Source organism: Balearica regulorum, chromosome 7 (genome assembly GCF_011004875.1).
Source record: "Balearica regulorum gibbericeps isolate bBalReg1 chromosome 7, bBalReg1.pri, whole genome shotgun sequence".
NCBI classification, from domain to species: Eukaryota; Metazoa; Chordata; class Aves; order Gruiformes; family Gruidae; genus Balearica; species Balearica regulorum.
The window spans coordinates 41,302,255-41,312,913 of record NC_046190.1 but is presented as its reverse complement, the minus strand read 5'-3'; the positions used below and the strand labels follow the sequence as shown (position 1 = coordinate 41,312,913).

General features: G+C 52.8%; 1 protein-coding gene across 1 annotated transcript; it reads left to right on the top strand.

Annotated features, from left to right (window-relative positions):
• Positions 1–319: 319 nt before the first annotated feature.
• On the top strand, positions 320–1,276 carry LOC142602572 (olfactory receptor 14J1-like). Its single transcript, XM_075757952.1, has one exon. The coding sequence runs from the start codon at positions 341–343 to the stop codon at positions 1,274–1,276; it is 936 nt and encodes a 311-aa protein (XP_075614067.1). The 5' UTR covers positions 320–340.
• The last annotated feature ends 9,383 nt before the right edge of the window (positions 1,277–10,659 follow it).

Here is a 10,659-nt window from a genome sequence, read left to right as displayed (position 1 = left end):
TGCTGACAAGCCCTTCTGCGTTAGGAGCAGTTTCATCTGACAAAGTCAAACTCCAGGACTGGCCCCTGCCCCACCCTTCCCCTGATCTCACTGCTGCAGAGCAGGGCTGACTCCTCAGCAGCCATTGAGCAGAGGTCCTGCTCATCATGGCACGCTCAGCCGGCAGAAGCCCAGGCTGCAGCCAGAGAGCTGAAGGAAGGTCTCCTAGAAATGGAATGTATGGTGGAGTGTAGGAAGCTGTGGGTGTAGAAGAAAGACTTTGATTTTCTTCAGAGAAGTCCCCCCAAACTCTTCATGGACTCTTCCTCTAAGGACAGGACCCCATGCCCAGAAGCAGCAAATGTCCAACGGCAGCTCCATCACCCAGTTCGTCCTCCTGGCCTTTGCAGACACACGGCAGCTGCAGCTCTTGCACTTCTGGCTCTTCCTGGGCATCTACCTGGCTGCCCTCCTGGGCAACGGCCTCATCATCACCACCATAGCCTGTGACCACCGCCTCCACACCCCCATGTACTTCTTCCTCATCAACCTCTCCCTCATCGACTTGGGCTCCATGTCCACCACTCTTCTCAAATCCATGGCCAATTCCCTCTGGGACACCAGGGACATCTCCCATGCAGGATGTGCTGCACAGCTCTTTCTCTTTTCCTCTTTGGCAGTAGCAGAGTTTTCTCTTCTCACCGTCATGGCCTACGACCGCTACGTTGCCATCTGCCACCCCCTGCACTATGGGACCCTCCTGGGCAGCAGAGCTTGTGTCCACATGGCAGCAGCTGCCTGGGGCAGTGGGTTTCTCAGTGCTCTGCTGCACACGGCCAATACATTTTCCATACCCCTCTGCCAGGGCAATGCTGTGGGACAGTTCTTCTGTGAAATCCCCCAGATCCTCAAGCTCTCCTGCTCAGATGCCTACCTCAGGGAACTTGGGCTTCTTGTGGTTAGTTTGTCTTTAGCTTTTGGGTGTTTTGTGTTCATTGTGGTGTCCTATGTGCAGATCTTCAGGGCCGTGCTGAGGATCCCCTCAGAGCAGGGACGGCACAAAGCCTTTTCCACATGCCTCCCTCACCTGGCCGTGGTCTCCCTGTTCATCAGCACTGCCATGTTTGCCTACCTGAAGCCCCCCTCCAAGTCGTCCCCATCCCTGGATCTGGTGGTGGCGCTTCTGTACTTGGTGGTTCCTCCAGCAGTGAACCTCCTCATCTACAGCATGAGGAACCAGGAGGTGAAAGACTCCATGAAGAAGCTGATTCAGTCAGTAGTCTTTCAGCAGTCATAAGCTGCCCATGTCTCTTCACAAGGGATTTCCGATGTAGCTGGGGAACCTCCTTTGCTTTGGACATTTTATATGTGCACAATCATATTTTCTGGGGGATAACTGCAATCACTTTACATCTTGAGATGCATGAAGAAACCTGTCTGATCCAGAGGCTTTTGTATGTGTGTCTGGTACGATGGTAGACCTGGCCTCCCGTGTCACATCTTTCTGGCTGTTGCCTCAGGGCCAGTGTATGGGATCTTCCTCCTGGGCTGAGGTCAGGAACAGGCCAAACAGCTTGACACTGTGAGGCTGTGTTGCTGTGCTGGGGTTGTCCATGGGCGGAGGGGAGGAGGTCAAGTGCTGATATGTTAGGGATAGGACTGGGCTGAGCTTTCCCTGGTGGCCTCGCCAAACGGCCACTTCCAGCACTGGCTGCTCACCACATGTTCATGGGTGAGTTGTGCTGCACGGCCATTTCCCTCCTCCTGCTGGGCTCCTGTAGAACTGTAGCCCGTGGGAAGGACTCATGTTGGAGAAGCTCATGGAGGACTGTGTCCTGTGGGAGGGACCCCATGCTGGAGCAGCGGAAGGGTGGGAGGAGTCCTCCTCCTGAGGAGGAAGGAGCGGCAGAGACAGTGTGTGATGAACTGACCACAACTCCCATTCCCTGTCCATATGTGTTGCTGGTGGGGAGGAGGTAGAGAATTTGAGGGTGAAGTTAAGCCCAGGAAGCAGGGAGGGTTCGAGGGAAGGTGTTTGAAGACTTGGTTTTATTTATCATTATCCTACTCTGATTTGATTGGTAATAAATTAAATTAGTTTTCCCTTGTTGAGTCTGTTTTGCCCATGACGGTAATTGGTGAGTGATCTCTCCCTGTCCTTATCTCGACCCACGAGCCTTTTGTTATATTTTCTCTCTCCTGTCCAGCTGAGGAGGGGAGTGATAGAGTGGCTTTAGTGGGCACCTGGCCTCCAGCCAGGGACAACCCACCACATCTCCTCTCTTCCACCACGGCCAGCTCTGAGGGCTGAGCAGGTTCCTCAATAAATGTCAGCATTCCTGTACACAGGCTGCACACAAGCGCCATGCATCGGAGCCACCATTGCAGAAATGGAGATGATGCATTTGAGCAGCTCCTTGAACCCAGGAATTGGTGTGCCATGCCTCCTGGGGTTCCTGGGAACACCTTAGCTTTTGATCCAAAGAAATGTCGTTCCTCTTTACATGTCCTGGCCCCTCTCCTGGCCCATGCAGAGCTCTGAGCTTCCAGGATCCCAGCTGCACAGTCAGGGCTTCAAAGAATGGAAATGCAGGTAACGGTGCCGTGTCAGTGTCCACCACAACACAATCTGGCCTTCCTTTGTGTCTTTTTATGAATCTGGGATCTGTCCCTTGGCCTTCTTTGGCTAAAGCTGAAACAACTCCTCTGTTCCACCTCCCCATCCTGAGGAAAACTTAGAGAAACAGAGGGAGTAGAGATGAACTGAGGGCAATTCTGTTGGAGAGGTGCAATCTGTCAATGGGAACCAAGAGTTAGCAGTGAGAGAAAAAGTACTCTTCTAAGAATTGCACGCCAGAAGGTAACCACGGAGAGCTGACAGCTATCTTGTCAACTAAGAACAACTGTTGGGAAGGAAATGAAGGAGCCTTAGTTCATGGTCATGACAAATAAGGAGTCCCCTTACAGCACTGTCTTGTTACTGCTACTAGTGATAGTACCACTAGTTCCAAAACACCCTTCAGAGCTTCTTTATTCTTCAGTGGCTCCAAAGCTCAGCTTGCTCAGACCTTGAAAGGACTACCTCAAACCTCTGCAACCCAAATCTCTCCCACCTTCTCTCGTCCACGCTCTTTCACCCCAGGACACTTCCCCCCATCATTTCAGCACACTGCCTGGTCTCTGTTTTTCTAGCTGGGCAAAGTCAGGGTGCTCCCTTGCAAAGCCTTCCCTTCAAACATCTTCTCCATGTGCTAATCCCACTTGTATCACCTCCTGCTTTGTGCATCTCCATCCTCAGTCTGCAGAGCACCCTTGGATGGGCAATTCTCCTCTTTCTTTCACATCATTTCACTTTCACAACCTTTCGGCACTCTGGGCATTCCAAAGACACTTGGAAGCAACGCTCTTATCCCCTACAGCTTCACCCGTTTCCAATTGCAGGCTGAGATATTGGAGATATTTCCTGTCTTGGAGCAGAGAAAGGACAAGGGGAGGAAGGTGAAAGAGGAGAGATTCAGCCAGGAAACAAGGACAATTTTTATCCTGTGAGCACAGCCAAGTGCTGGAACAGGTCACCCAGAGAGGTGGTGCAGTCTCTGTCCTTGGGGGTTTTCCAACTCGCACTGAATCAGCCTTGAACCACTTGGTCTGACCCTGTTTCTGACAGGTTGGACGGCAGGCTGCCTGAGGTCCCTTCCACCTCAGGTCTCTGAGGATCCTATGGGGATGCTGGGCCCTAGTTCCAACTGGACTTCTGCAGATGTTTATGGGGCATGAAGCCTCCTGTGCTCACTCTGTGCAAAGCCTGGGGTTTCCTGGGTGGGGAAGATTTTGGGGGCACGGGGCTCTGTGCAAGATCCCAGATGATCTTGTTTTAATGCCTGTAGGCCTGTCAGATGTCAGTGAATGGCATGGAAATGAAAGGAAGAAGCTCTGAAGACAAAGAGCCAAAGCAAAGACAGGTGTCAACACACTCTTCAGCTTTTTTTTTTTTCTGTCTTTGGAGGGGGATTGCCTTTTCCCAGAACTGGGAATGGATGTAGGACACGAATGCCTTCAGCTCGAGGGACACAGAGACCTGGTACCAGTGTAGATGCCCTGGGAAGCCCTGCCCAGCCTCCACCTGCAGCTTGCAAGGGGCTCTGGTCTGCCACAGGTCCTCTGTGACAGATGCCAATCCCAGGCCAGCACCTCAGGTACACGGGGGCCCCTCAAAGTGGCACTGCCTCTTCATGCTCAGACAACTGGGGTCTGCATGGGAAGGGGCACATGGGGGGTTTGCTTTGGGTTTTTTTACACTGAAATAACCTACAAGCACATTTTCATCAGGAGAATCCTGGGAGTGTTTGTAAGAGCTGGCAATGTTTTCCCACCATGACAGAATGGGAATTTCCTGGAAGTATATTAATAGTAGCAGAAGAAATATTCATCTCCACTGTCCTTGCGTTACCACTACGCTGTCTATTCCTTCATCTCCCTCATCGCTCAGGTGTTTCCACCTCTCCTGGTTCAATGGCCATGCCTAAGGACATTATTGCAGCAGACTATCTGGACGTACGCCCTTCCCATTGCTCCCAGGTTTCCTCCTCCGCTTCTTTCAGAAGTCTCATGAACTCTTTAGCCAACACCTTCACTGTGTCTGTACCTGTCCTTTCTTATCTCCATGTTTAAAACTGCTCTTGTACAGAAATCCCTTGTGAAAGGTGGACCACGTTAGATGCTGCTTGGACTCAGCATCCAGCTGAGGAGAGATATTTCATGTTCATTAACTTGCATCATGTTTAACTGTTGTTTGTTGTCAGTGAAGAGAAACCTTTGTGTGCCTGCGTGCAGCCCAGGTCTCCAAGGAAAGCAGGTGGGAGCTGGTGTGAAGGAGCTGTATAATCCAGCTGCAGAGCTCAGTGGAGAAGCCTGATGTGAGGAAAGGTGATGCAAGGCCCAGGTGGCCGATGAGGGAACTGGGGCCTTGGGGAGGAGCGAGGTTGTCCAGACAGTGCTGGATCTCAAGGGACTGCTTCTCCTGCCTGTCCAGATGTCTTTAGGAGACGGCTTGGACCAACATGCATTGTACAACACTGCTATCACTTCTTCTGTAAACTGACAAGTGATAGAAAATAGCCTTGAAAGAAAAATCCTCCTTCATGAAATCTTCTTTGACATCTTCATCATTAAGTACTCAGCTACAACCTCTCCAATTAGTCGGACAAGGCTTGAGGACTTGAAGAAAATTACGGGAAGAGACATGGCTCGTTAGACTTTTCTGTACTTTAATGAGCCCCATGGCGTATTTGCTGCTGAGTCCATGCACCTCAGATACCAAGAAAAGGAGAGTGAAGAAACCTCTGGAGAAGGCCAAGTCAGCAGTAAAGCCCAAAGTACCTTGAAGCATGAATGGGCCCCACTGGGGGCCATTACTGACAAAGCCTCCCCAGGGACTCGTTAGAGCAAATCATTGGAGGCCATGATGACAAAGCAAGGCAAAGTGCAGGCAGTTCTGATGCTGAGGACACCCTGGCTTTGTCTGATGAAGCAGAAATGCCAAGCGCTGACCCCCAGCCCCTGGCAAGGGACATCCTGACCCTCACCTGTGTCTCAGGGCTCTGCCTTGGCATGTGGGGAGTGGGATGCCAAGGGAAGGACAACGGGATGACACCTCCTGGCTTCCCCCGCGGTGGGTGCAAGGAGGCAACAATGCCCCATGGCCACGAGGACAACGTGTCTCCTCTGAGACCTCTGTGGCAGGGACATCAGCCATAGCCAAGGGGGCAAAGCCCTCGGTTCCATCGGGGCCTTTCAGCCTTGCCAGCACCCTTGGCCATCGGCACCACAGGCCATCCTACACTGCCCCACGCCTCTGCCTGTTTCCCTGCAGGCTGCAGGCACCCAACGCGCTTCCCCACCTTCTTCTCACCCCATGCTATGGCCCTACCTGGACTGCTCTCTCTCCCTCCTCGCCACATGTTCCCTCAAACACAAAGCCATGGTCTCCTCCAGACTCCCTGCAAGTCACTTTTTGCACCACAGCACTGCCCTCAGAAGGACAGTTCTTCAGCCTCACCTCCACTCGGCACCTCCAAAGCTGCAGTTTCTCGTGCTTTTCCTTTCTTATCCTTCTTGCCCACGACTAATAATTAGTGCCATCACCTCAGAAAGGAATTTTCCAGCTGTCTCGAGGTACCCTTATGCTTCCCTCACCCTCCACTTCACCAGGATGAAGCAGCCCAGCTCTCTCAGCCTCTCCACACACGACCCCTAACCCTATCTTGGCAGACTTTCTCTGCCCACGTGACAGTTCCTCCCCATCCCTCCAGAACGGGGAGCCCCCCACCCTGGGACACACCACTGCAGAGGTGGCCAGACACCAGTGCTGAGTCAAGATGGAGAAGAAGTGCCCTTGCCTGGGTGGCCACGTGCCTCCCAGGGCAGCCTAATGTGCTCCTGGCCATCTTCCTGTTTAGCACCACTGGCTGCTCTGGCATCCCTCCTAATGCCCAAAGCCTCCTCCTTGAGGCCGCTCCTCCACCAGTCATGGCCGAGCCTGCCTTGATGGACGCGTGTTGTGGTGTAACCCTGGCAGACAGCTCAGTGCCACACAGTCGCTGGCTCACTCATGATGTCCTATGGTACGGAAGATCCCTTTGGTCAGTTGTGGCCAGCTGTCCCTGCCATGTCCCCTCCCAGCTTCTCGTGCACTCCCAGCCTCCCTGCTGGTGGATCAGCCTGAGAAGCAGGAAAGGCCTTGATGCTGTGCAAGCCCTGATCAGCAATAACTAAACCATCGCTGTATTATCAGCACTGTTTTCATCACAGAACAAAGCACAGAGCCATACTGGCCACTTTGATGAAAATTGGTTACACTCTAACCAAACCCAGTACAAGGGGGTGGTTCTGCCCCCTGATGCAGAACATCACAAGATCAGAAGGAGAAGATCCCTTCTCTTTGGGAAACTTCTTGAGGTTTCTCTTGATGAAATCCCAGAGCTTCTGAAGGTCGTTTGGAGTGAAGCTCCATTGTGTCAGCAGTTAATGTGTGCGTGCAGATGGCTCACCTGACTTGTGGTGCATCTAAAAAGATGACAGCACTAGGAATGAAAGGACACGACAGATAATAAATAAGAAGCAAAGCTACTAATTCAATGAAATGCTAAAGCCTGGAGCTGTGCCATGGGATTGGTCATGAGCCTGTGGAGAGCTTGTGGGTCAGGATTAGCCAAGCAGACCAACACAGGGGACATTTTAGTGCATGTCTTACTCTCTGCTTGATTAGGAAGAAGTAGATGAGCCCTTCTGCAGGCCACTGGAAGAAGCCTCATGTTCTCACACCCTGGTCATCAATGAGAACTCCCCAAGCATGTGCAGATGGCGTTAGGAAAGCCAAAGCCCAACTCGAGCTGAATCTGCTGAGTGACCTGAAGGACAACAAAACCCGTTTCTATGACTACATAAAGAGCAAAAGTAAGACTATTCAAAACGTACATGGTATCTGGTCCAGGATATGGAAAAGCCCATGAGGGTCAAGGTCTTCCTGACCACAGGCTGTACTGCTAGGACCAAATTTCAGGTATCTCAGGGAAATTGGGAGCGAGGAAGACTTCACCTTGGTGCAGGAGTCTCAGGTTAGGGAACATTTCAACAAAGCGGCCATACCTGAGCCTACGGGAACTGAGGGGATGCACCCACGATGCTGAGGGAGCTGGCCAATGTCACTGCGAGGCCACTCTGGACTTTCTTTCAAAGGTGGTGGTTACTGAGAGAGGTTCCTGCTGACTGGACAGAAGCAATTACCAACACTATCTCAAAGAAGGGCAAGAAGGAGGATGTGGGGAGCTTTCAGCCTGTCTCCTCTAGCATCCCCCGAGACACACTGATGAAGTAGAGGTTAGAGAAGTGGAGAGTGATGTGGATGGAGAAGTGACTGAACTACCTGGCTCAGAGGATCGTGACCGTGGCACAAAGCCCAGCAGGAGGTACCATGAGCTGCGGTGCAGGCACCAAAGCTCGGCCCTCAGTCTGGGAGTTGCCAGCAGGCAGTGCCAGTGGCTGCAGCACCCAAGAGACCCACGGCCCCGTGCGCAGCAGCGAGTCCTGTTCTGAGCATGGGGAGCTGCTCTGGCCAGAGAGGAGCTGCTGGGAGCACTGGATTGGTGCTGCCCACCTGTGGCGTACGAGGGGGTGAGTCTGATGTGTGGCTGAGGGAAGCCCTCCCGCTGAGCCAGGAAAGGAGCCCCTTGCTTTCTGAACTCCTTCTCAGAGAGGAACCTAGGTGCGGCTAGGTCCGGTCTGAGTCCTAGACTTGGTCAATGGTTTATGTCTAAAAGTGTGTAGCCATATGTCACAGTCACCGTTTGCCTGTCAGAGCCCCCTCCAGGACTCTCATGAGACAGTTTTGCAAAGGTGAATCAGACAGAAATTTTATTAAAGCAACAGCAAGGCTTTTGACACCGTCTCTGATACCATCCTCGTTTCAAGTTTCGGCAGTGTGGGTTGGAGGAATGGACAGTGAGGTGGTAGAGAAGTGGCTGAATGGCAGAGCCCAGAGGGTTGTGATAAGCGGCGCAGAGTCTGGTTGGAGGCCTGTAGCTAGTTGTGTGCCCCAAGGGTCAGTGCTTGGTCCGGTCTTATTCAACATAATCATCAATGACCTGGACGAGGGGACAGAGTGTACCCTCAGCAAATTTGCTGATGAGACTAAGCTGGGAGGAGCAGCCAGTATTGGGTGGAGAGGAACCACATGAAATTCAACAAGGGCAGGAAATTCAAGTGTAGGGTCCTGCAGCTGGGAAACAACAACCCCAGACACCAGTACAGGGTAGGGCTTGGCCTGATGGGAAGTAGCACGGCAGAGAAGGACCTGGGGGTCCTGGTTGACAAGCAGCTCTCCATGAGCCAGTAATGTGCCCTCATGGACAGGAAGGCCAATGGTATCCTGGAGTGCATTAAGAAGAGCACGGCCAGGAGGTCAAGGGAGGTTCTCCTCCCCCTCTACTCTGCCCTGGTGAGGCCACATCTGGAATATTGTGTCCAGTTCTGGGCTCCTCAGTTCAAGACAGACAGGGGACTACTGGAGAGAGTCCAGCAGACTGGAGGGCTGCGAGGATGATGAGGGCACTGGAGCATCTCTCGTATCAGGAAAGGGGAGAAAGCTGAGTCTTTTAATGTGGAGAAGAAAAGACCGAGTTGGGATTTCATCAATGCTTATAAATATCTGAAGGGCGAGTGTCAAGACTAAGGAGCCAGATTCTTTCCAGAGGTGCCCAGTGACAGGACAAGTGGATATGGGCACAAACTGGAACACAGGAAGTTCCATCTCAACATGAGGAAAAACATCTTCACTCTGAGGGTGACAGAGCACTGGGACAGGCTGCCCAGAGAGGATGTGGAGTCTCCTTCTCTGGAGAGATTCAAAACCTGTCTGCATACAATCCTGTGCAACCTGCTCTAGGTGATCCTTGTTTGATTGGAGGGTGGACTAGATGATCTCCAGAGGTCCCTGCCAACCCCTACCAGTCTGAGATTCTGTGATTCGGTGACCCGTGATCCTTCTCCTGGCTCCGGGCTTCTATTGATGCCACTGGCATTAAACTGGGAGGAGTGAGATGGATTGAGGTTCCCCTCCCCCGGCCACTTCAGTTTAAAGCCTTCTTCACCAGCCTGGCAAGCCTATGGCTGAAGATGCTCTTCCCCTTCTCTGACAGAGGGATCCCATCAGCCCTCGGTAGACCAGGTTTCTCAAAGCCAGTCCCATGGCCTTAGTAGATGAACTCCTGGCTGTGGCACCAGTCAGCAACCAGTGGGGCAACCATTTGTTGACCAATTCAAACCCCTTCCCTTTGACCAGGAGGATGGATGAAAAACCTGTGTGTGCTCCAGAGTCCCTTCCCACCGCTCCCAGGGCTCTGTCATCCTTCTTGATACTCCTCAGGCTGCTCCTGGCTGTATCACTGGTGCCCATGTACAACAGCAGCAACGGAAAATGGTCAGTGGCCTGTAGGAGGCTTGGTAGTCTCCCAGTGACATCCCTGCTCCGAGTCCCCGGTGAGGAGCACACCTCTCTAGAGAGTGCCTCAGGTCAGCAGATGGGTGCCCCTGGGCCTCTCAGAAGAGAGTTGCCTACTGCTATCAGCCGTTGCCTTTTCTTAGTTGCGCTGGTTGTTATACGGGGAGCAGCTCGGGCTGCCCTTCAGCGTCTCTCCTGATGTGGCAGGTCTTTCCTCCTCAGCCTGCAGAGCGGTGAAGAGGTTCTGCAAGGGCACCTCAGGCTTCTCGTGTGGTGATCACTTGGTGATGGGTCACCCCAAGCAGGGAGAGCCATCTGCATGCAAACATTCACAGCTGAGTACATGGAGCTTCAGTCCAGGGGGACCTGGAGGAACTCTGGGATTTGGCCACCAGAAACCTCTTCAATTTCACAAGGAGAAGTGGCCAGTGCTGCGTGGAGGGGAAGGATAACCCCGTAGGTCAGGGCCAGCTGGAACCTGACCGACTGAGCAGTGAGCCTGAGGAGAATGGCATGGGCACTACAAGGGACAGCACTACATGGCATGGGCACTACAAGGGACAGCACAGGAGCCAGTGGTGGATCCTCACCATGAAGAAGGCCAGCTGCCCAGGGGGATGGATGTCTTGCGAGGAGCATGGCCACCCAGACCTCTTGACTTTTGCTCCCCCTCCAGTGAGCCG